Source organism: Diceros bicornis, chromosome 13 (assembly GCF_020826845.1).
Source record: "Diceros bicornis minor isolate mBicDic1 chromosome 13, mDicBic1.mat.cur, whole genome shotgun sequence".
Lineage (NCBI taxonomy): Eukaryota > Metazoa > Chordata > Mammalia > Perissodactyla > Rhinocerotidae > Diceros > Diceros bicornis.
The window spans coordinates 23200115-23225221 of NC_080752.1; the positions used below are offsets into that span (position 1 = coordinate 23200115).

The window sequence follows — 25107 nt, forward strand, 5'->3', positions numbered from 1 at the left end:
ACCAGATTGGATGTGCACCTGGGGGTCGCAGGCAGCCCTGGGGGTCTGAGTTCAGCCCCTGGTGGGTGGGCAGGTGGGTGTATGGGTGGTCTCTGCACCCCCTTGAGCACACGGAGGTGGGTGCTGGGAGTGGGCTGTGGTGAGTGGTGGGGCTGCCGCAGCGCTCACTGGCGCCCTGTCTGTCTGTCTCTGTGTTGGTCGTCCATCTGCGTGCCGCGGTCCAGTGGAGCGATGTATGAGTGCCATGCAGGCAGGGACGCAGATGGTGAAGCTCCGCGGCAGCTCCAAGGGTCTGGTCCGCTTCTACTTCCTGGACGAGCACCGCTCCTGCATCCGCTGGCGGCCGTCACGCAAGAACGAGAAGGCCAAGAGTGAGTGGGGCAGCCCTGGGGGGCGGGCCGGAGCCCCAGGCCAGCCCTCGGGGGACAGGGACCCCTCCCAGAGCAGCTGCTGGACAGCGAGAGGGCAGCCAGACCCTGAGCCCGACAAGTCTCCAGGTGGCTCCGGGCCTGGTGCACGGGTACAGCTGGCCTTGGGGGTCTGCGGTGACCTCTGGACGCGGGGTGGGGGAGGGGGCAGGGCCCCATGCTTTTCGGGGCCCAGGCCCTGCTGCAGCCTGGCAGAGCCCTCTGGACTCAGAGGAGACCGAGCAGCCCCAGCGCCCGGCCCTGTTTGGGATGCTGGGATGGGCTGCGAGGCAAAAGGACCTTCAGTCTGGCTGGGAGACAAGACCTCCTGGACACAGAGAGAGACCATGTCTGCTCCGAGGGGAGGGCTTTGGTGCCAAGTGTTGGCTCGGGCAGCCTGGGGCGTGAGCAGCTGCGTGGGGGTGTGGAGGCTGCAGGGCCGCCTGGAGTGAGGACGGTCCTGAGCTGGGAGGATTTGTGCTGGGGACGCATGGCACAGCGTTGATCTGAGCGGGGCACTGCAGGGACGGGCTGGGGACTCTAGGGGTCAGGAAGGGGCATATAGAGTCCTCACGGGCGGGGAGAGGGGGTTTTACTGCTCCTCCTCTGGTCTGCCCACGGGAGAGACCCAGGTGTGCCAGGGCAGGGTCTCAGCCCAGTGGTTGCCAAGGGCACCACTGCTGCCACGGGGCCCTGGAGAGAGCCATAGTGTGGAGCCCCCTGGGAGAGCATCCTGGAGGAGGGGGCTGGGAGAGTGGAGCCCCTGTGCTCAGTCAGGTGTGCCTGCTCTGTGCCAGGCTGGGCATCCTGTGGGAACTTGGCTGACGAGAAGGGGGCCTTCAGGTGTGAGGTGGGCAACACCACCTTATGGTCGGAGAACCGCGTTGTGCTGAGCAACAAGAAAAACACAGAGGGTGGTGAATAGAGGGGAGTGGGCGGATGGGGGTCATGGAGGCCCCTCTGGCGAAGGGGTGATGGGGCAGAGACCTGCAGGCTAGGACTGGAGGAGACCGAATTGGGTGTTTAGAGCTGACTCTGGCCTTGGAGGGGTCCCTGGGAGGGAGGAATGCACATGCACGCACACAGGGAGCTGGAGAAGGCAGGTGGGGCAGGGCCCCCAGGCAAGTGAGGAGTGAGGAGTGGGGCCGCCCCTCACTGCAGAGGATGGGGAAGCCCCACCGTTATTGCACTGGACACAATGACGCCCAGAAGGGCGAAGAGCCTGGCACAGCGAGCAGCAGGAGGCAGGTGCCGGTGGTGTTGGGAGGCAGTGAGGGCCGGGTGTTGGGGCCCTGGCTGTGCCGAGCCGAGAGTGCCTGGCTCCCAGAGGGATGCCAGCCACCTGTGCCCTGCCTGTCTGTGAGCGGACCCTGCCATGTGCAAGGAACAGACCCTAAATATGCTCATCTGAGCTCATCTACACGAGGTAATTCAGCTTTTGAACGGAGGCTCCGAGGATCCCCGGGTGCTGCGGCCAGTAATGAAATCCTTGATGGAACCTGAGCTGGCGCACGCTGAGCAGACCCTGCTGCACCCCAGTCCCCCACCTGCTGGTGCCAGGGCTGGTGCCCCTCCTGCGGAGACGGCCGCAGGATCGCGCTGTGGCGGCCAGCAATTGCCTTCTCAGGATGGGGAGATGTGCTGGCCGGAGCTTGACTGGTGGAATTGGCTTGTCCAGGCTGCCTCACTCTGCAGCCTCAGCCAGAGGCAGAAGCCAGACCCCGGGGTTGCCAAGTGGGGGAGGTGGCCCTCTTCCTCTTGGGGGTGTGTGCCTTTCTCACACCCAAACGAAAGGGGGCGCAGGGTCGGGGTCAGAGCAGAGTGGGGAGAGGCAGGCTCACCAGCCCCAGCACATTTGCATTTTCCTTCTTCCACCCTGGGGGTCCCTTGAAATGCACCCCACCCCTCACTGTCCAACCTCAGGTGGGAAGGGAACCCCGAAAGGACACCAGCCTTGCTGCTCGTGGGTTGAGTGGGGCAGCATCCGTCTGTGCGGAGCCGTTGCTGTGAGCGTCTCCAGGGGGGTGGGGACGCCTGGCCCGGGGTGGGGGGGCGGGCTGTGACTGGTAACGCCCCCCACCTTCTGCCGCAGTCTCCATCGACTCCATCCAGGAGGTGAGCGAGGGCCGGCAGTCTGAGATCTTCCAGCGATACCCCGACGGTAGCTTTGACCCCAACTGCTGCTTCAGCATCTACCATGGCAGCCACCGTGAGTCGCTGGACCTGGTCTCGCCCAGCGGTGACGAGGCGCGCACCTGGGTCACTGGCTTGCGCTACCTCATGGCTGGCATCAGCGACGAGGACAGCCTAGCCCGCCGCCAGCGCACCAGGGACCAATATCCTTGGACTCGGGGGGCAGACCCTGGGAAGGACCCCTCAACTGTCCACCCTGGGTGGGGCTCCCCTGCCCCTGGCTGGGTCACATGTTTGGGTAAGGGGAGAAGGGAAGGGGCGCGTGGGCTGGGGTCCCCCACTCCTTCCTGCCCTGGGCGAGGGGCAGGCCTGGCTGGCCCTGCTGGACCCACGTTGGCCCCTAACTTGACCCCAAAGTGGCTGAAGCAGACGTTCGCCGAGGCCGACAAGAACGGCGACGGAAGCCTAAGCCTCGGTGAGGTCCTGCAGCTGCTGCACAAGCTGAACGTGAACCTGCCCCGGCACCGGGTGAAGCAGATGTTCAAGGTGAGAGTCCCTGCTGGGGCTCGAGCCCCGCAGGCGCAGCACCCCTAGGCCCGTCGGGGGCGGTTGGGCGGATGCCTCCAGCTGCTGCCTCTTTCCAGCCGTGTCAGCACCACGCAGCAGCTCCTGGGGCCTCCGCAGGCAGGCGGATGGAGCATTTGGGGTGGACACCGGGTTAGTGAGGGAACCTTCCAAAGGAGGCTGCACCCCCTTTCCCACCCTTCCCCACGGCTCTCCAGCCTTAATGGGGCACACCGGCCCTGGCGGGGTCCCTGGTGGGGTCCCGGGCGCACACATGCCCGTCTTGCCCAGAGGGTGCATGAGAGGCCCGGAGTCCTGATTACCTGCCCTACGCGGCCTCTGGGCCCCCCGCAACCCTGGTGTTAGAAGTTATGAAAATGCACGCTTCAGCGAAGTGGCGGCCTTTATTGTCTGTAATTAGTTTTTCTCTTTCCGGAACCCCTGCTTGGCGGGGGGGAGGAACATGGCGTCAGCAGGTCCTGATACGGGTGGGGATGGGTGAGTGGGCAAACCTGGCCCTTGGGCCTCGTTGTCTTGCTGCAGCCCGGAAAGGGGGTTCTCTGAGCTTGAGCCAGGCCTGCACCCCGACACGCACGCGCACACACGCAGGTGACCACTCCACCAGGCACGGCCCCTGGCGGCTCCCGACTGTGTTTCATGATAGACAGGGTTATGCCCGGCTGAGCGCAGGGAGCCAGCTGGCTCAGAGCGTGTGGGTCTGTACATGAATGAGGGGAGCTAGCAGGATGCTCTCAGACTGCTGGCCGAGGACTGGGGGAGCTCACAGGGCCCCTCCTGAAGACCCTGGCAGGGCAGAGCCTGCCTGGGCAGTGGGGACCTGGCAGACGGCTCAGGCCTGCAGATCAGCCCAAGGTGTCCCTGCCTGCCCCATCTCCAGGGGCAGCTCTGGGGTCAGCAGGCCCTTCCAGAATGGTGAGGCAGTGCCAGGGGCCGGGAAATAGTCTGGTTTAGGACGCAGGGTCCAGATTGGCCTCCGAGGCAGGAAGAGAGAGGAGCGCCCCTCATGGAAGGGGGTGGGAGTGCCTGCAGGCTCCTGGGTCCTAAAGGTCCAAAGTCCTGCTTTAACATGCTTCCCGCTGGGAGCTCTGGGAAGCCCACACCCACCTGCTCCTCCTGGAAGGACTTTGGGCCTCTCATGCACCCTCCGGGCACATGAGGGGCTTCCTGAGGAGCCCTGTGACCAGGCCCAGGCCCAGGCCTGGCCGTGTCCGGGCTCCGACCAGATCACCTTGAGGAAGCACGGGGCAATGGGGAGAGATCCTGCAGCCTGAGGCTGACGGGTGGGGCAGGCTCCGGGCTGGATCTGGAGAGAAGTGAGCAGGGGGCTGTTGGCCGGGAGCCGCGGACCCCAGACCCTGGGCAGCTCAGACCCAAGCGGCCGCTGTCCGCAGTGGTTGGGCCGTCAGAGACGGCTCTGGGCCCGAGCTCCTGGACCTCCCTGCCCATCTGCACAGCGCCCTATGCTGGCACTCCGGAGCCCAGGGCGGGGCTGACCTCCAGCCAGGCAGAGCAGCTCTGATAATTAGCATCAATTTGGCTGTGGAGAAATCTCAATATTGTTTCCACCACCTGCAATTGTCTAATCAAGAGAGATCTGTGTGGCAGGTAAAGAGTGGTTTGAACATAATTTCATCAAGTCTAAGATGACAGTAGAATGCAGGCCAGGCCCAGTGTGACTCTCAGGCTTCACTGCCTAGTAAGCACCCTGGGCCAGCGCCGTGGCCTGGCTCAGCAGAGGAGTCCAGGGCGGGGCGTGCGTTCAGCCGCTGCTGTTTCCATTTGTGGAAGGAAAAGCAGGCGCTCGACCACCTCAGGAGGCATTTCTGGGCCTGGGGGTTAGGGGTCAGATCCATCCTTTCGGGTTGCCTGAGAACCCTGTCGTCATAAAGCATTTCATTCGGGTGGTGAACGGGCAGCTACCCTGCCCTGGATTCCTGGCTGTGCCGCCCAGTAGAGCCCGGTGGAGGCCAGATCACCCTGTGGGCTGGACGCTCGACAGAATGGGGAGCTCTGCCCGGCTCCAGCCATGCCGCCTGGGGGGGCTACCACCCAGGCTCTGTCCCCAGGGGCCTTTTGACTTGCAACACATGCCCTGGCCCAGTCTGTCCAGCCAGCTCGCAGAAGCAGAGCTGCCCCCTGAGACAGCACCAGATACACCGGGGTCTTCATCTGTCACCTGCTGGGCCCCTCACACCAAGCTGGCCACCTCTCAGGCTTGGCTTGGGCACTCGGGTCCTGGCGTGAGACACTGGGGCCCCGCTGGGTGCCCATCTCCATGCCAAGCCACAGTGCCCGGGGAAGGCAGCAGCCAGGAGCACGGTCAGGGTCCAGCCTTCCCGGGATCCCTACTCTCAGTGGGGACAGGGACGTGGGGGTGGTTCTGCCCACCTGGCTCACTGGTGATGCTTCTGGTTCAGAGGGGGCCTTAGGGACCTGGCACCCACCCCCAGCCACCGCAGTCTGTGTGGCCATAGAAGAAACACTCTCCAGGCGGCTGGCAGGTCCGGCGAGCACTGCTATCCATGGTGCTGACCCAGCGTCTGCCCCTGCCAGCCTGTCACCTCTAAGCACCCCCACCCCACTGGGCCAAAAACCCGTCTTTAGCACTCAGAGACTTGAGCAGCACCTCCTACAGAGCCTTTCTTGCCCCTTCCTGGGGACCCCACGGCCTTGTAGCACCTCAGACTTCCTCTGGGCAGCCTTACTCCAGTTGCTGGGTGCTCTTGTCCTCTGGGTCTGGCCCTGGCCCTGGCCCTCAGCGTCCCCAGGCTCTGACACCTCAGGAGATGCTCCCTGAGCCAGTGGATTTATGAAGGAGTCCTTTGGGGTCCCAGTGGGTTTGCCTCACGAGTGTTGTGTGAGCCGCTCTGTCTGCAAAGGAAGACAGTGGCTGAGCCCAGGGTCCTCTCATCGGTGCTGTGGAGGGAGAGCCAAGATGCTGCTGCGCCTCCTGAGGACTTGTGCTCTTCTGAGCAATGGGCAACCGATTGTAATTATAGGCTCACAGCTCAGAGTGGGCACTAACTCCAGGGAGGGGTGTTGACAACAGTGTGGGGTGTGGTTGACTCCCAGTGTGGGGTGTTGGCTCCCAGGGTGAAGTGTTAACTCCCATGGTGGGATGTTGGCTCCAGGATGGGGCATTGACTCCCAGGATGGGGTGTTGGCTCCCAGGGTGGGTGTTGGCTCCCAGGGTGGGGTGTTGGCTCCCAGGGTGGGTGTTGACTCCAGGATGGTACATTGACTCCCAGGGTGTAATGTTGGCTCCAGGATGGGGCGTTGGCTCCCAGGCTGGGGTGCTGGCTCCCAGGGTGGGGTGTTGGCTCCCAGGGTGGGTGTTGACTCCCAGGGAGGAATGTTGGCTCACAGGGTGGGGTGTTGACTCCCATGGTGTGATGTTGGCTCCAGGATGGTGCATTGACTCCCAGGGTGTGATGTTGGCTTCAGGTTGGAGCGTTGGCTCCCAAGCTGGGGCACTGGCTCCCAGGGTGGGGTGTTGGCTCCAGTGTGGGGTGTTGGCTCCCAGGGTGGGGTGTTTATTCCCAGGGTGTGGTATTGGCTCCAATGTGGAGTATTGGCTCCCAGTGTGGGGCATTGACTTCCAGGGTAGGGCGTTGACTTCCAGGGAGGGATGTTGACTCCCAGGGAGGGGCATTGACTCCCAGGGTGGGGTGTTGGCTCCCAGGGTGGGGCATTGACTCCTGGGGAGGGGTATTGACAACAGTGTGGGGTGTGATTGACTCCCAGTGTGAGGTATCGGCTCCCAGGGTGAGGTGTTGACTCCCAGGGTGGGATGTTGGCTCCAGGATGGGGTGTTGGTTTCCAGTGTGGTGTGTTGACTCCCAGGGTGGGGTGTTGACTCCCAGGGAGGAATGTCAACTCCAGGGTGGGGTGTTGACTCCTGGGGGGTGTCAACTCCAGGATGGGGTGTTGACTCCCCGGGGTGGGGACGTTGACTCCCAGGGAGGGGTTTTGACTCCCAGGGTGGGGTGTCGACTCCAGGGTGGGGTATTGAGTCCCAGGGTGGAATGTCGCCTCCAGGGTGAGGTGTTGACTCCCAGGGAGGGGTGCTGACCCCCAGGGAAGGATGTTGACTCCCAGGAAGGGCTGTTGGCTCCCCGGGTGGGATGTTGGCTCCAACTTGGGGTGTTGGCTTCCAGGGTGGGGCGTTGACTCCAGGGTGAAGTATTGGCTCCAATGTGGGGTGTTGGCTCCCATGGTGAGGTGTTGACTCCCAGGGAGGGCTGTTGGCTCCCATGTGGGGTGTTGACTCTGTGTGTGGTGTTGACTCCCAGAGTGGGATGTTGACTTCAGGGTGAGGTGTTGGATCCAATGTGGGGTGTTGGCTCCCAAGGTGGTGCATTGACTCCCAGGAAGGGGTGTTTACTCCCACAGTGGGGCATTGACTGCAGGGTGAGATATTGGCTCCAATGTGGGGTGTTGGCTCCCGGGGTGGGGTGTTGGCTTTCAGTGTGGGGTGTTGACTCCAGAGTGAGGTGTTGACTCCAGGGTAGGGTATTGGCTCTCAGTGTGGGGTGACTGTGACAGGTTCAGCTGCAGGTTGACTTTGAAAGGCTTGGACTCGGGGAGAGTGACGTCAGTTCTGTCTTAAAGAGTCCCTCAGTGGCTTCCTGGTGGGAGAGTCAGAGGGGGTGTCCAGTGAAGAAGCTGCCTGAGGGGCCTGGGCAGCAATCATGGGCCGTGACATGGTTAGTGGCGTTGGAAGGCGGAGTGTGGATTTGTCATTCAGTGTTGACTGAGGCGTGGGGGTGGGCCTAGAGGACCCCTCATGAGCGTGGCTCAGGGTGGGATGTGGGGGACCCAGAGGCCTTGCGTTGCAGGAAGCGGACACGGATGACCAGCAGGGGACACTGGGCTTTGAGGAGTTCTGCGCCTTCTACAAGATGATGTCCACCCGCCGGGACCTCTACCTGCTCATGCTGACCTACAGCAACCACAAGGACCACCTGGACGCCACTGACCTCCAGCACTTCCTGGAGGTGGAGCAGAAGGTGAGGGCACCCTGGCAGGAGAGCAGGTCCTGGCCAACGTGGCGCCACCTCAGGTTCCTGGAGCGTTTGAGCCTGCTCAGTGTGGCTGAGAGCTTGGGGAAGGGTGGGCCATGGCCTGGCATTCGAGGTCCCCATACCCACCTCCACTTAGTGGACTGGCCGCGGTTCCCATCACAGGCCATGCCAGGGTATTCCAGGATGTGTCCCATGGGGGCTGCAGTGTGGGTGGGGAAGGTTTGCGATTTCTCCTCTGCGGGCCTCTGAGCAGCTCAGCCCTGACTGCAGACACTCAGAGCTTCCAGAGGGGAGCCTGCGCTTGACCACAGCACTGACTGCAGCATGGGGCATCTCCTGGGGCTAGGGTTCCATGGTGCAGCCCTTGCACGTGTTCCAGCCATGTGGGTCTGGCTGGCTTGTGCCCTGGGCCCATTGCCACCTCCATTCTCCCATATGTCCAGCAGACACTCAGATGCCTCTGGGTGCCAACAGGGCATGCCTGCCTGTTTCCCTCCACCTCAGGCAGTCCTGTCCATCTTGACAGGCCAAGTGCTCCCTGGACACGGTCCTGCTGACTGCGGGCCCAGTGTCCAGAGGCTTAGGAGTCTGGACCCCTGGTCCCCGGCCCAGGCAGGGGCTGGGTGCCACCTGCTCTGATGGGCAGGACACTAGAAGTCTACAGCGGGGGAGGGGAAGGCCAGTGTCTCCCAAAGAGAGAGGGCTCCCGTCGGGGGCTTAGACAGCATGTGGCCCCACCATCAGGGTTGGTGGGAGGCAGCCGTAAGGACCAGCTTCCAGGCCTGTACCTTCCTGGGACCCCCATGGACCTGCTTTCGGGCAGAGTGAAGAGGGGCAGCCTCCGGGCCCCAGCATCCTTGCGCTTCTGGGGCCAGACCCCCTGGCCCAGGGACGGCTCAGGGCCTTCCGCTCCACCCTGCTTTGTGGGCAGAGTCAGCCTCGCAGTGATGGGCGATGGGCAGCCACCACTGAGCAGGGCTGGGGGCTGGGTGGCAACTGTGGGACCCAGGCTGGGTCTGTGTGGTGTTTGCCCAGGATCTCCCACCTCTGCTGTCCTGGGTTGGTGCCCTGCCCCACGAGGCTGCCCCAAACCTAGGGTGTGACTTAGGGGGCTGTCCCTGCGCTGTGCTCTGGGGTCCCTTCCCACTGATGTCACACACTCTGCCAGGGCTCTGTTCTTGTGGCAGCCCATCTGCCTCCTCTCTAGTCTGGGCCAGAGAGGCCAGCACCAGCGTGGGTGGATCCCAGTGCCCCGGAGACTCACTCCCAGCCCTGTCACTGTGGGTGGTATTGGAATGAGGCTGTGGGTCCTCTGTCCTGGCTGCTGGTGTACATGGGGGCAGAGGGCAGGAATGTGGCCTGGTCTGGGAAGGGCAGAACTGACCCGTTGCTCCCTGACCTTTGCCCCAAGCTTTCCAGAACTCTCCCTATAGTCTGGGGCCAAAACTGTCCACCAGGTGGGTGGCTTGAGCCCTGGCCTGGCCCCTTGGACTCTGGGCCTCCCAAGGTTCAGAGCAGCTCTGAGCTGTGACCCCACTCTTCCCCCTCCTCCTCCCCCTCCACTCCCATACTCATACCCACCTTCCTGGGGACTTCCTGGGAGCCCCGCTGGTGGGCCAACCACGGGGAACTGGGGGCTCCTGGCCTGGGCTGCACTGCAGGGCCCTGGGAGGTCGCTCAGCCCCTGACCCGCGGGGTCTCCTTGGGCTCAGCTGTGGTGTGCAGCTTTCCTGTGAGGGACTTAGGTGGCAGAGGAGGGAGCAGGTGAAGAGGAGGCTTGCATGTCCCCAGGCTCCTCCAAGGTGGGACGTGGGTCCTGGCTCTCCTACACCTTCTCACACATGGGCCTCGCTCCCTGCCAGCCCGTCCTGGTCCACAGCTCTCAGGACCTCTAACACGGCAGGGGGGTGGCCCAGCTCATAAGGACAAAGACCCCTCCCCTGCTTCCAGGATGCTCAGTCAGAGCCAGCTCTTCCAAAGCCATGTGACCCACCTGTGGTCCACTGGCCACTGAGTCCCAAGTCATGTGACACCGAGGGTGGCCAGTGAGCCCCTCAGCGGGGGAAGCACACTGCAGGGACCAGAGCCTCACGCCTGCTGTGGTCAACGCTGATGTGGCAATCAGAGACGGGACAGGAGGCAGTGGCAATGGTGGTGGAGGGTGGGGGCTGCCCGAGGCTAGCTCAGGCCAGTGACAGGCTACCCTGGGCTCATGACCCTGCTCTGGCCTAGATGACAGGGGTGACGCTCGAGAGCTGCCGCAATGTCATCGAACAGTTTGAGCCCTGCCCAGAAAACAGGAAGAAGGGGGTGCTGGGCATCGACGGTAAGTGGGCGTCACCGCCGGCCGGCTGTCCCGGGAGGCCCACGGAGGTGCTGACGGGCAGCCTGCGGGCCTGGACGGGTGTCCTGAGCAGGTTGCTCCATGTTCCGCGTGGTGTGGGAGGCGGGTGGTCCCGAGATGGTGGGGCCGGCACGCAGGGGCTGAGCCCCCCACTCCATGCTCCTCCTGCAGGCTTCACCAACTACACGCGGAGCCCGGCTGGCGACATCTTCAACCCCGAGCACCACAGCGTGCACCAGGACATGACCCGGCCGCTGAGCCACTACTTCATCACCTCGTCCCACAACACCTACCTTGTGGGCGACCAGCTCATGTCCCAGTCGCGAGTGGACATGTACGCCTGGGTCCTGCAGGCTGGCTGCCGCTGCGTGGAGGGTGAGTGGTGGGGGTTCCGGGACCCTGCACCCTCTCCGCCCAGGAGGCCGGGCTGGGCTGGCGTCTCCTGTCGAGGGGAGACCCTGAGGAGCCCTCTGTGGTCTCTGCCCTCTGCCCAGGCAGGGGCTGGGGAAGGGCTCTCCTGGTGCTAATCGCTGAGCTCTGCTGGAGTCCATGGGCTGTGGGTCTCTGGGCATTGGTGGCCAAGCCCTTGGGACTGACGGAGGTCTGCCTTCCCACAGTGGACTGCTGGGACGGGCCCGACGGGGAGCCCATTGTGCACCATGGCTACACTCTGACCTCCAAGATCCTCTTCAAAGATGTCGTTGAAACCATTAACAAATATGCCTTCGTCAAGAATGAGTGAGTGGCCAGGACTAGGGGGCTGGCCCGGGGAGTGGTTGGGGCAGGGGCTCAGGGGGGTCTTCCTGCCTCTCCCCCACGTACTTTCTGGGGGACAGTGGTTGTAATGGCTGAGGGGCTGGTTTTGGGGTTGAGGATGAGCAGCAGGGGAGGGAGCTGAGCCACAGCTTCTGGGAGAGGGAGGGCGGGGGGTGCGGGAGCAGACAGCATGACGGGCTGGGGCTGCGGAAGGTGTGTGCGAGCAGCCTCTGTCCACACACACTTGGTAGCAATCCACGGTGTCGGCCGCCCGCAGCAGCAGTGGCTCCAGCACCAATCACCCCCAAGAAGCTACTCTGTGTCCAGACTCAGTTTGCTGTCACTCAGGCTGTGGCTACAGACACCGTTGAGCAAAATCCAATTTAGTTTCTGGAAATAGAAGACCACTCCCCGCACTGTTACAGTTCCCTTCAAGTCTTGGCTAAACGAGGCTCGCAGGCAAGGAGGGAGCTAATTGAACGAAGGAAGAGAGGAGAAGCAAGATTGATTTAGGAAATAGAGGTAGAAGGGCCCTCCTGGAATTGCTGGCCTGGGCTCTGCTTCAGGCTGCTGGGAGGGAGTGGAAGTGAGGGGCCTCTGCAGGGCGGCCTGGCCCCTGGAAGTGCAGGTGAGGGGGGTGTCTCAGGGTGGGGGGCTGGGACACACAGGTCTCCTGTAACTGCCGAGGAGCCAGGGGCCTGCTGGGGTCTCAGGACTGCCTTGCATCTCACATGCCAGCGTAATCTTCGCAGGCACAGGGTTCTCCCCAGGCCGTGAGCTCCAGGCTTCAGTCCCTTGCATGAGAAATGGGGGGATGAATTCCTTCATCCCAAGCCCTGCTTGCCCGTCTGCATCACAGGACTTGTCCATCTCTTGCTCTGGTTCATGACCTCTAAGTCTGGGTCACCTACATTTTCTAAAAGGATTATGTTGCCTTTTGGCAAAAATCCAAGTAAAATGTGCACATGGTTAAAAAAATAAATCAAACAACTGAGGAATTTATAATGAAATCCCCGTGCTGCACTCCCCATTCTGCACCATGCCGGTGATAACAATGTTCTGCCAGGTGGTGTGTGCCAGGCTTATGTCTCCTTCTCTGTGGTGCCAATGTTGGGACCCCAGGGCCATCCACGGGACGGTGTCTCCAGTATCTAGGCAAGTGGGATTGTCTTGCACACAGTCTGTCCATCACTTCACGTTGCATCTCAGTTTAGTCCGCATCATTTTTAAACCATGACTTACTGACTTGCTCGAATGTTTCCTTTTGTTTTCCTGGAGTTTCTAATCACCTTTGATTTTTTTTATTGGGAGAAGTATGTGCCTTCTCTACCTGTTCCTAAGATCTCCCAGTCCTTTTGCACCCACTCAGTTGCTTTTCAAAGCTATTGTTGAGCCCTCCTGGAGTGGCCAGCAGCTCCATCTTTCCTGGGCTCCTGGTGAAGACCCCTCCTCATTCAGTGGTACAGGTGACCTGGGGTCCTACATAGGTGGGGTCTAGACCTTCCCTGGCCTCACCCTTCTCCTCCCACCTTGGGACCACAGGTACCCAGTGATCCTGTCCATCGAGAACCACTGCAGTGTCATCCAGCAGAAGAAGATGGCCCAGTATCTGACTGACATCCTCGGGGACAAGTTGGACTTGTCATCAGTGAGCAGCGAGGATGCCTCCATGCTGCCCTCTCCACAGATGCTCAAGGGCAAGATCCTGGTGAAGGTGAGCCCCTGCCTGCCCTCCTGGGGCCAGCGTCCTGCTGGGCCTCTGACCTCTGACTTGGGACCAGGTCAGTGACAGGGCTGTGCTCCAGACAGGCTGGGGCTCTGCGCCGATTGTGGCAGATCTGAGGAGTCAGAGCAGGCCCTGACCCTGACCTGGCCTCAGTCTCCCCATGGTGGCCACTCCATCTGGGACCTCCACAGGCACACCCAAGCAATTCCCTCCTACGCTGCTGCTACAAGGAAGTTGGTCCCTGCCCCATGGCCTGAGACCCACGAGCAAGCTTGAGAAAGGCCCCCTCCCTTCGCCACTGCTCCTGAGGGTACTGGCCGCCCAGCACCTCCTGCGGCCCCTCCATGGTCTGCCTCCTCCCCCAGGGCAAGAAGCTCCCAGCCAACATCAGCGAGGATGCTGAGGAGGGTGAAGTGTCTGATGAGGACAGCGCAGACGAGATCGACGACGACTGCAAGCTTCTCAACGGGGATGTGCGTGCGGCATGGGCTCTCCGCGGGAGGGGGCTCTCCCCAGGAGGGGTTCTCCCCGGGAGGGGCGCTATAGCCCTGAGGAGCAGGCTCATGGCCTTGCTATAGGAGAGGGGCATCAGGCAGGTGCTGAGGGCAGTTTGCAAAGCCGCCAGGCTGCTGGGCACATGTTCAGCCTGGAGCCAGTGGGGGCCCCCCTGCACCTGCCCCTCCACACAGGACACAAACCCTGAGTTCCCAGCTAGTGGCCTGTCCCCTCTTCATCACGGCAGCCCACTTGGCTTGGGGCTGGGGGCTGCACAGGGGGGCTGAGGAGTCAGGAAGGGCTTGGTGCAGCTGGGCTGGGGGGACTGTAATTCGCGTCCTCTCTCCTCTGGGCGCTGCTCTAAGCCACTGCTGTGAGGCAGCGAAGGCCTTATTTCTCCCCAAAGGGCCATTGGCTGGGAGAGTCCTGGTGCAGGAGCTTCCTGGCCACTGGCTAATTGTTTTAGAAAGCACTGAGGCAGCGGAGTTCCTTCCGCTTCGGGGCCAGTGCATTTCTGCCTCTGGCCCAAGGTGACCGTAAACCCACATTCTGTGATGTGTACCTTGCACCCACTCCAATCTGGGCCAGGGGCACCCAGACACCTAGGGCCTAGGCCCTGCCCTGGAGGGGTCCAAGTTCATTCTGGTCACACTGGGGCTGCCCGGGGCAGGGAGGGCTCCTGGAGGCTACCCTGACCAGCTCCTGGCACCAGCTAGCCAGGCAGTCTGTCCCTGCCCTGCCCATCTCTTTGAGGCACGTGATGGGGGTAGAGGGATCCCAGATCCCAAGCTGCTGAGTGTCTCTCGGAGCCCAGAAAGGCCTCCAGGAGCACTGATCTCCTCCTCCGAGGCCCACTGGGCCGGGCGCCCGGTGAGCCGTCTGCCGGGTCCCCATGGGCAGCATTGCGCAGCTGAAGGAAGCAGCCGTTAGAATCAGATGGGCCTGGGTTCAGGGCCGCTCATCACTGTCTGTGGCCCCAGGGCAAATCGCATGCCTGCCATGTGCCCCGTGAGCGGGCAGTTGGGCGTGGGACAAGCGAGGTGGTGTAGGAGTGAGGGTGCCACGTGCACTGGGTGTGAGAGGCCAAGATGGGACAGGCCGGGCCCTGGGCCCCACCCAAGACCCTGGGGGCCGCCACCGCCACTGCCTCAGGGCTGGGGACAGATGCCAAGGGGCCGTCCGGCTCTTGCAGGCCTCCACCAATCGGAAGCGCGTGGAAAACATCGCCAAGAGGAAACTGGATTCCCTAATCAAGGAGTCGAAGATTCGGGACTGTGAGGACCCCAACAACTTCACCGTGTCCACGCTGGCCCCGCCTGGGAAACTGAGGCACAAGGCAGCGGGCAAAAAGGTGAGCCCTGAGGCCGACGGGTCAGCCTGTGGCCGGGCGAGGGGCCCGGAGCATATGGTCTGTGCACGCCTGTGCACGTGTGGGCACACATACACCGCACACACGAACCTGTGCACACGTGCACACCTGCACAACGAACCTGTGCACACTGGCACACATGCACACCACTACCTGCTGGCCCCACTGCCTGCTGGCACATCTGTCCACCCTGGGTTCTCCAGGAGCGCACATCTGGCTATTTAGATTCTCATTGTGAGGGGCCCGCAGCCTTCACCATGTCGCAGGGCAGATAGCTGGGGGGGTGGGGGGATGCACCGTTTGTGGAGGACAGCCACGGCTGTCCCCTAGAGGCCTGTGGACAGACCCCCAGCCCCCACCCTCCACCCTGTCTGCAGGCAGGAGAGGGCAGGCAGCCTTGGGGACCTGCAGCTCCTGGCAGATGGGGACTTGAGCATTGCCTGGGGGCCGGAGGCCAAGGCCCCCTTACTGGGGCGTCTTGTGAGTGACAGGGAGGGGCACACAGGGTCTCAGAGCTGAGCACCCACAGCCTCGTGGGGGAGCGCACTGAGCTCTGGGCAGTATCCCCGTGGAGAGAACGGTGTAGGGGCTGCCCAGAGCTGGCATGACAGACGTGAAGCGTGGGGTGAGGGGGGCAGGCTGGGCCAGTGATGCTGAGTGGTTGGGGTCCCTCCTGGAGAGGGGGCAGCAAATCTTGAAGGACGGTTTGTATCAGCCGAGTGGCCCGAGGGCCAGCAGATCCCATGGGGCTGTGGTGGGCAGGTCAGCTGGCCCTGGGGCCAGGAAAGGTGCCGTCGGCCCTGCAGACCCAGTTTTGCAGGTGAACAGGGCTGGGGGGCAGGTGGTGGAGACGGTGTCTCCCTGTTTTTGGAGAGCTCTGCCCTGCCCCCCTACCCCCCCCCCCCCACCGCAGGGACCTGTCCACCTTCCGAGCCCTGGCAGAGGTGGGAAGGTGGCCCCTCCCTGGCCGGGGCGCGGGGGGCTGGGCACCCCCAGGACAGTGTTTGTGGATGTGTTTGTGTCCCGCCCACGGGTCCCACAGTGCAGCTGGCGGCACCGGAAATTCGGGGGTCGCTTTCTGTGCAGGTGGCTCCTGCAGGTCCCTTGCTGACAGGGGGTCATTTATTTTCAGTCCCGAGACGTCTAGGTGGGGAGGGCGCAGAGCCTCTGCAGCTCTGGTGGGTGGGCGGGCGTGGCGCTGCCCAGCCAGGGAGTCGCCGTGAACTCCCTGCCTTCCCTTGGCCATAAATACCCGGGGTGCCCCCGGGGTGCACAGGAGGGCAGCCTGGTCCGGGGGACCTCGTGTCTGAGCCGCCTTCTGTGTAAGGGGGAACGGGCACTCAGGGACGGCTTCCTGGAGGAGGAGGAGCTCAGGTTGAGCTGCCAGGCGTTGGGGTTGGGGGAATCAGAGAATCCCGCTGCCACCAGCAGCACCAGGCCCTCCCCTGCTGAGACGTGGGCAGGGGGATGAGGGAAGTGGAGCCATGGAAATCTCTGAGGGAGGTCCAGGCAGAGGAGGGAGCATCTGGGCAGTGGGGTCACGGACACGCCCCTGACGTGCCTCTCTGTCCCCTCTGCCAGAGAGCCTGAGGCTACACTCTCCATTCCCTGGGCCCCAGCGAGGGTCCCTGTGGGAGAGGGCAGGGGGCGTGGAGTGCAGCAGGAGTGGCTATCTGGAGGGAAAGAAGCGATGGGCAAGGAAGGGGACCCCCGCCTGCAGTGCTAGGCACCGCTCCAGAGGGCGCTGGTGCTGGCCGAGGGCAGGCCTGGTCCTCTGCGGGACCCAGCCCCCAGCCCGCAGTGTGGCTAGGACTGGACCTTCTTGGTCAGGCGGGGCCTGCTGGGCTTGGCCCTGTGGGCAGTGCTCTGTCCGAGGTGTGGCCGCTCCTCTGCCTGCTGCCCAGGCCGCCTCACCCTGCTGTGCTTCCGTGAGCACTGAGCTGTGTCCCGGGGGTGGCAGGGGCCCGCTGGGGGGCCTCCATTGCCTACAGGGTGGTCAGAGCTCTGGTCAGAGCTGTCTCCCCTGCCAAGCTCAGGGTCACAGCCGCAGCCACCTCAGGACACTGGGCCAGCGTGCGCCTCTCTTGGTTGGGCCCAGATTCACAGGCGCTTGTGCATGGCGTTTCAGGCGATGTTGAAAGAGCTGCGAAGCGTGTCGGCCTCAAGTGGCCCTGAACTCCGTGAGCACAGCTCCCAGTGCCACTGTCAGCAGCTGCGGAATCATCAATAAATTAGGAGGAAGACGGGCTGGTGTTGCTGGGGCTGGAGAGAGAAACATCTCTGTCAGCAATTTGGGCCTTAGACGGTCCTGAGCGCCTGCCTTATTGCGGATCAGCACCTCGGGCTTGGGAGCGCCTCTCTGCACAGCCTGCGACCGGATGCACATGGGGAGGGCACAGCAGCCCCCTTGGCTGCTCTGGGGGAGCTGAGAGGAGGGAGGGCAGACCCAGGCCGCGGGCGGGAGGCAGAGAGGCTCCCATCCTGACTCCCCACAAGGGCGAAGGAGGGGAGCAGGGCTCAGGTGAGGGCTGAGCTGCTCCCAGAGCCAGGAGCGGGCAGGGGTCAGGGGAGCAGCTGACCGGGGTCCAGACCCTGCCAGGTGGGGTCCGCGGCCCCTGCTCTGTTTTCCAGCAAGTGAGCTGAGACGGTGTCCAGGCAGACGAGACCGAGGGGGCATGCACCCTGGGCCCCAGGGCTGTCAGATGCCCACAGTGGGTTCTTTGACACAGCTCTGGAGCACAGGGTCCTCTCCCCTTTGCCCACGGGGTGGATGCTGACCATCCGCCCTCCCCCACTGGCCAGGCAGAGTGGGCCTGGACTCCCCAGCTCGAGCTCCAGGCTGTATCAGCCAGGTGACCAGAATCCGTACCAGAAGGTTCCTCGCTCCTGTCCGCGATGAGAGGCCGGCGGACAGGCAGGGGCATGGTCATGGGGGAGGTGCGTGTGTGCAGGGGCGTCCACAGGGGTGTGTGTACAGAAGTGCACGTGGGTGTGTGCGGGCCGTGTGCAGACGTGTGCAAGGGTGCATGAGGCGTGTCTGTCTCTGGCTGAAGGCCCTTTCTAACACGGACCCTCAGCCAAAGGTGCCCGGTTCCAGCATGCCTGACAAAAACCAGCCCCTGTCCTGGATGGGGATGAGTTGTGGGAGGGGGGGCCCCGCACAGCCTGAGCAGAACTGGGCGATTTCGGGGGAATCTGTGGAAGGGGCTTGGGGGCGAGCGGTGGTGGCTGCAGCGTGCTCAGGGACACTGGCATAGGTTCCTGGCGGCTCCAGGGGTGTGAATGAGCTTTGGGATGGATGAGAGGTTTGTGCCTCAGCCCCAGAGGATGGGCCTCGGTGCTGCCAGGACCGGGCCTGGGGGGCCCCTTGAGCAGGGGACAGGGGCAGGGAGGGGAGCCCCAGATGTGCATGTTTCGTGAATGGCTGAGAGGAAGGCTAAGTCCTGTGGCTTTGGGGGATTGGCTGCAGCCCTGAGGGTGGACAGCAAACAGCCGGCTGCGTTGGGGAGCGCAGCCTCGTGTGGTTTGTCCAATTAGGTAATACCTTTGCCACTGCTAGAAGCAGGCCAGGACACCAGAGCTGCAGGGGTCTTCGCAAAGGATTACACAAGCAGGCAGGGCTGAGGAATGTTCCAGATACATAAACAGCATTTATAATGCAGTCACCATCCGTGGGAAAAAACTCAGAACTGGGAACTTAATGAGTTTGTAACAACACATCCCGAAGAGCTGACAGGGGCGTGTGGGCGAACATCTCCATTGGGGACCTCTTCCGTCAGGGCCCTCCGTGCCTGGTCTCAGGCCTCTGCTCCGGGCAGCTGCCTCTGTGCTCCAGGGGGCCCTGGGGACTGTGCCTCCTGGGGCCTGGGGCAGCAGCCAGCCCGGCTCCCTGCTTCCTCCAGGACCTGCTCAGTTCCCCCTCTTCCAGGAAGGCCGCCTGGTCCGAGGCTGGGCTCACCCTGCCCCTTCTGTCTGTCCCTCCTCCAGGCGGAGGAGGACTTGGAGTCTGGAGAGGACGCGGGAGCCAGCAGACGGAACAGCCGGCTGCTCATGAGCAGCTTCTCTAAGCGCAAGGTCCAGCGGGGCTCCTGGGCTGGGGGGCCCTTCCTGAGCCCACCACACTCCTTGCCTCTGAGTGCCCCAGCTATCCCTGTACCAGCCAGAGTAGGGGTCTCCTCCAGCCCCCAGGGCACCTGGCCTGCCTCCCAGAATTCCCCTTCGAGTTCCTGGCTGCACTGTCCGGCGGCAGGTGCGGGGGTCTGGAGCCCTGGTCAACAGCCCTCCCCTGGCCCACACTGGCCAATGCCTCGAGCTCAGGTCACCTGGGGCCCAGGCCGAGCAGGGTCCTGCAGAGGATGGGGCAGGCCCAGCCAGGCAGTGTGGGCGCCAGGACCCCAGGGTGGCTGGCCCACCTTCTGCACCCTCCTGGCCTCCGCAGACAGCCCGACCGGGCCTGGGGCTCCATGGGTCCTGACTCTGCCCTCCTTCTGCACAGAAAAAGAGCAGCAAGTTGAAGGCAGCGGCCAGCGTGGAGGAGGGGGATGAGGACCTGGACTCCCTAGGCAGCCAGAGCCGAGGGTCAGTGCCCTGCCCCCACCCCTGACCCTGGGAGAGACAATGGCAGCGGGCAGTGCTGAGGCCGTTGTCCTGGCAACAGTGGCAGTCAGATGCGCAGGCTGGGTGGTGGCTCAGGGACAGCGCAGTGGGATGTGGACGCTGGGGCAGAGGGGCCGGACTGGCCAGCAAGGATCCCTGTGCTGGTTTCCGTGGTGCCCGTCACGGTCTGAGAGGCTTCCTTTGGTGGGCTTGGTGCCGGCCCCCCGACCGTGTTACCTCTCAGTGTGTCCACTGCGTGTCCTGGCACCTGGAACAGGGCATGGTGGGTGTGGTGGACTCTCGATGGACGTCATGAGTCAGTGATCCTGGCCAAGCCCAGGAGCCTGCCTCTTGGACTGGGGCACCCAGGCTGGCCTGCGTGGGGAGGGTCCTGACCAGGGGTCCTGCCCCCTGCCCCCGCTTCCCTGCAGGGCAGCCCGGCAGAAGAAGACCGTGAAGCTGTCGCGGGCCCTCTCAGACCTGGTGAAGTACACCAAGTCCGTGGGCAGCCACGATGTGGAGACGGAGGGTGAGGGGCGGCCGGGGCTGGGGGTGTTGGGGAGGCAGGGCCCTGACCCCGTGCCCCTGATGCTGGCTGGTCTGCGCCCGCAGTGGCGTCGAGCTGGCAGGTGTCGTCCTTCAGCGAGACCAAGGCCCAGCAGATCCTGCAGCAGAAGCCAGCGCAGTACCTACGCTTCAACCAGCACCAGCTGTCCCGCATCTACCCCTCTTCCTACCGCGTCGACTCCAGCAACTACAACCCGCAGCCCTTCTGGAATGCCGGCTGCCAGATGGGTGGGTGCCCGAGCGCCGTGTGTCGGTGTGGACAGCGAGGAAGGGTGCGGCTGGGCCCTCCACGGCGGCGTGCACAGTTCTCGTGCCCGTGGCTTTGGAGAACCTCCATGGCGTCCCGCTAACTTCCCCAGGCTGGTCCTGGGATCGGGTCCATGGGAGCCCAGGGCCAGGTGGGAAAACAGACGCAGATCTGCCCAGGAGCTCCTTGGGGTGCATGGCGGGTCTGGCCCTGTGGGTCCCGGGGGATGTTCTGCCAGGAGGCATGGCCTCGGTCGTGCATTGCTGCGAGCCCAGGGCCCCCACTCCTGCGGACAAATGCCGGCCAACGCTGGGCTCACAGCAGCTGCACAGGGTCAGGATGGGACGCAGGCCCGGCACTGACAGGGCCACCTCACCTCCTTCCCCACAGTCGCCCTGAACTACCAGTCAGAGGGGCGGATGCTGCAGCTGAACCGCGCTAAGTTCAGCGCCAACGGCAGCTGTGGCTACGTGCTCAAACCCCAGTGCATGTGCCAGGGTGAGACCCGAGGAGCCAGGGACACGGGTGGGCTGCACTGAGATTGCAGTGGGCAACCTGGAGGGTCACTCTGCCACGAGTCTGGACGGGGTGAATTAGGGAGCCGCTCTCCATGCCCTGGCCCCCCATGGGGGTCACTGGCAGGATGTGTCTGAGGAGACCCGGCCGCCCTCCTCCAGAGGCGCCTGGAGCTGGGGTCTCGGGGGGCATCTTTAGGAGCTCCCTCCTCCCTTCCCAGACACTTCAGTCTCCTCCCTGGTGCTGAAAAGGACTGTGGGCTTCTTCCTGTTTTAACCCAAACCCTCCTCCCTGCTCCTGGCTTGCTCTGTGCACCTTATCCCTGCGCTTCCCCTCTGGTTGTCAGCCTGAATGACCCCCTGGCTGCCCTGCCTCCGGCCCCGCCCCCACCCCACCATGCTCCTGGCACCCAGAGGCACACAGCCTTGCACGTGCGAGGGGGTCACCTATGGGAGGGATGAGCTGTGCCCACGTCACAGGGCACACAAGGCACAGCATACAGGCCCCCAGTGCCCCTCGTGCTGGAATGCCACACCTCCCCTCCCTCCTCCTGGGCCTGGGGCTCCTGTCCAGTAATTGGGGTGGGGTGGGGTGTACCGTGTAGCTGGTGCCCGCCCCGGCTCAGCCTTGTGCCCGGCCCCCTCAGCTGTCTTCAACCCCAACTCCGAGGACCCGCTGCCTGGGCAGCTCAGGAAGCAGCTGGTGCTGCGGATCATCAGCGGGCAGCAGCTCCCCAAGCCACGAGACTCGATGCTGGGGGACCGAGGGGAGGTAGGAGGGGGCCTGCGTGTGGAGGGGAGGGGCTGGAGCCGGCCCGGGCCCTGGTGCCACCCCTGCCCTCTGCGCCAGATCATCGACCCCTTCGTGGAGGTGGAGGTCATTGGGCTCCCCGTGGACTGCAGCAAGGAGCAGACCCGCGTGGTGGATGACAACGGTGAGGCCACGGGCCCCGGCCTGTGCCCCGAGACCCCGTCATGCTCCCACGCTGGCAATGCCAGGCTGACCAGGAAGGGAAGGGGGCCAGGGCCACCTCTTGTGACCCAGGTAACCCTCCAGGCTGCCCCCTTGGCTGGAAGCCCAGTGATGGCCACCTGGCCTCCAGGCGTTGCTCCCCTTGACCAGGCAGCCAGCCCAGGAGGAGGCGCTGGGAGAGGGCGTGGGCCTAGGTGGCCTCCAGGCTGGAGCCCTGTGAGGTGGGGCTGGGGAGGGAGATGACACCTCCTCTTGGTGGCCTCCAGGATTCAACCCCATGTGGGAGGAGACCCTGGTGTTCACGGTGCATATGCCAGAGATTGCGCTGGTGCGCTTCCTCGTCTGGGACCACGACCCCATCGGGCGCGACTTCATCGGCCAGAGGACACTGGCCTTCAGCAGCATGATGCCAGGTGGGCAGGGGACAGAGGGTGAAGCCCCAGGCCAGTGTCCTGCATAGAGACCAGGGTCCCCCACAGACCAGCATCCCCCATAGAGACCAGTGTCCCCCCACAAAGACCTGTGTCCCCAATAGAGACCAATGTCCCCCATAGAGGCCAGTGTCCCCCATAGAGACCGGTGTCCCCCATACAGGCCAGCATCCCCCATAGAGACCAGCGTCCCCCACAGACCAGCATCCCCCATAGAGACCAGTGTCCCCCACAGACCAGCATCCCCCATAGAGACCAGTGTCCCCCACACAGACCAGCATCCCCCATAGAGACCAGTGTCCCCCACACAGACCAGCGTCCCCCATAGAGACCAGCGTCCCCCATAGAGACCAGTGTCCCCCATAGAGGCCAGTGTCCCCCATAGAGACCAGTGTCCCCCACAGACCAGCATCCCCCATAGAGACCAGCGTCCCCCACAGACCAGCATCCCCCATAGAGACCAGTGTCCTCCACAGACCAGCATCCCCCATAGAGACCAGTGTCCCCCCCCACAGGCCAGTGCCCCCCCCCCACAGACCAGTGTCCCCCATAGAGGCCAGCATCCCCCATAGAGACCAGCGTCCCCCACAGACCAGCATCCCCCATAGAGACCAGTGTCCCCCCCCACAGACCAGTGTCCCCCCCCACAGACCAGTGTCCCCCATAGAGACCAGTGTCTCCCATACAGGCCAGCATCCCCCTACACAGACCAGCGTCCCCCATAGAGACCAGTGTCCCCCATAGAGGCCAGTGTCCCCCAGAGAGACCAGTGTCCCCCACAGACCAGCATCCCCCATAGAGACCAGCGTCCCCCACAGACCAGCATCCCCCATAGAGACCAGCGTCCTCCACAGACCAGCATCCCCCATAGAGACCAGTGTCCCCCCCACAGACCAGTGTCCCCCCCCAACAGACCAGTGTCCCCCATAGAGGCCAGCATCCCCCATAGAGACCAGCGTCCCCCACAGACCAGCATCCCCCATAGAGACCAGTGTCCCCCCCCACAGACCAGTGTCCCCCATAGAGACCAGTGTCTCCCATACAGGCCAGCATCCCCCCACACAGACCAGCATCCCCCATAGAGACCAGGGTCCCTCACAGGCCAGCGTCCCTCATAGAGACCAGTGTCCCCCCCACAGGCCAGCTGAGGGCTCCAGGACAGGGTGGAGCTCAGCTTTCTCCTGCAAGTTGGCTTCTGCCACGAGCGGTCCTGGGGGACACAGAGGGAGCTGAGGAGGGCGCGCGAGGCCACAGGAGCTTTGTGGGCGGGGTGGGGCAGGGGAGCTCTGGCTGCAGAGTGCCCCTGTTCCTGGAAGAGGACAAGGTCCCTGCAGGATGGAGCAATACCAGCGGGCTTCCTAGAGAAGGCGAGGTCCTCAGGACTGGGCTCACTGGTTGTACTTAGGGCCTTGGGAGCTTTAAGTGGAGTGTAGGGGCAGAGCGAGCCGTGCCCCTGGCTGTTTCAGGCTATCGGCACGTGTACCTGGAGGGGATGGAAGAGGCCTCCATCTTTGTCCACGTGGCCGTCAGTGACATCAGTGGTAAGGTGAGTGCCACTTGCAGGGCCACCTGCCGTCGGGGAGGAGTGCGCCAGCCCCACCCCAGCCCCACCCTAGCAGTGACCCCTGGGCCGGCTCCTGACCCCAGGGCCGTGAGGCCTAGTGGTTACCTCGCTGGGCCTGTTTCTCCACACACGAAATGGGTGGTGGGGGCACCTGGATTCCATGTCCCGGGGCCGCGGCGGGCACCAGGAGGTGGAGGCCCTGGCCCTTCTCGGGCGCCCCTGGCTCTCCCTCCCTGTCTCTCCTGAGCCTCCCCTGCCCCTCTTACTTCTCAGGGTCCACGCGGTTCTCCATCCCTCCTCAGAAGGTGTCTGCTGGCTTTGCCCCACGACCCCACCCTGCTCCCCAGCACATCTGCCCCCGCCCCGTGACGGGGGTCTTACTCCATTTTCGCAGTCTGGAGAGCCCTGGGGTCCTGGTTTTGTGCTCAGAGCCCAGGCAGGCTGGCCCGCGGTGGTCAGTCAGGCACACACAGGGGTCCCGCGAGGTCCCAGCACTAACCGTCTCTCTCCCCTGCACTCCACGGGCCCGAGGTGCCGGCCGGATGCAGCTCTCCGTCGTCCATCGTCCATCCATCTGTCTGTCGTGTGTCTGCCTGTCTCCGTGGGCTCCGCGTCCCCCGCTGTCGGTGTCTCACGGTCTTCACTCTGTCTCTTTGGTCTTGCAGTGGCTTCTCTATGTCCAAAGTCTACTTTTAGCAGCACAGCCCTGTTAGGGGCTCGAAGGTACCCCAGCGCAGGGCTGCGTGGCCCGCCCACCCCTACCTGCATGCTCAGGCTGCCCCCATTAGCATCCGTGATTCCTGGTAGCATTTTGGAGACTGTCAGCTCATGTGACATGGATGGGGACGTGGTTCTGGAGGTTCTGGGTCCCTCGGGCCATCCTCAGCCACAGACCAGCATTTACGAAGCAGATCCAGGACTTCAGCCCGTGCCCCCCGCCCCCTGCAGTGTCCAGTCCTCTAGCTGAGAGCTCCTCTGGCACCCAGCACCCCTTCCTTCTCTCCCTCTTTCCCTCCCTCTCTCCTCATCCCCCCCACCATGTGCCCCTCTGACTCTGTCTGTGCCCATGACGCCCAGGGTCGGGGTGGGAAGGTCCCAGCGACCAGGAGCTCCAAGCTTGAATCCTGGACCTTCTTCTAAATGGCTTTCTAACCATTGGACCAAATTGCTCTGGATTTGGGATCTTGAATCGGGAAGCTGATTCAAGTGCCGGCCACTTGAATGCCTCTGCCCAGAAGTGCCCCCATGTCACTGGGGAGCAGTGGCTGTTGTCAGGGTCTCTGCATGTGAGGACCCTTCTGGCCTCTGCACACTCAACATGTAGCTGCTGGCCTCTCCAGCATCGACCCAGGCCCTTGCCAGACAGTCCTGGGCC

General features: G+C 63.5%; 1 protein-coding gene across 1 annotated transcript in view; it reads left to right on the forward strand.

Annotated features, from left to right (window-relative positions):
- PLCH2 (phospholipase C eta 2) overlaps positions 1–25107 on the forward strand; it is a 62090-nt gene that overhangs the window by 32862 nt on the left and 4121 nt on the right. Inside the window, exons 2-20 of the mRNA XM_058552693.1 lie at positions 225–371; positions 2500–2742; positions 2956–3086; positions 7964–8134; positions 10382–10475; positions 10665–10868; positions 11111–11231; positions 12792–12963; positions 13341–13448; positions 14663–14821; positions 18827–18913; positions 19335–19417; positions 19867–19964; positions 20048–20230; positions 20640–20747; positions 21412–21536; positions 21615–21699; positions 22004–22150; positions 23635–23714. Of these exons, the coding sequence (XP_058408676.1) occupies positions 225–371; positions 2500–2742; positions 2956–3086; positions 7964–8134; positions 10382–10475; positions 10665–10868; positions 11111–11231; positions 12792–12963; positions 13341–13448; positions 14663–14821; positions 18827–18913; positions 19335–19417; positions 19867–19964; positions 20048–20230; positions 20640–20747; positions 21412–21536; positions 21615–21699; positions 22004–22150; positions 23635–23714 (2546 nt within the window). The remainder of the gene's footprint in view (positions 1–224; positions 372–2499; positions 2743–2955; positions 3087–7963; positions 8135–10381; positions 10476–10664; positions 10869–11110; positions 11232–12791; positions 12964–13340; positions 13449–14662; positions 14822–18826; positions 18914–19334; positions 19418–19866; positions 19965–20047; positions 20231–20639; positions 20748–21411; positions 21537–21614; positions 21700–22003; positions 22151–23634; positions 23715–25107) is intronic.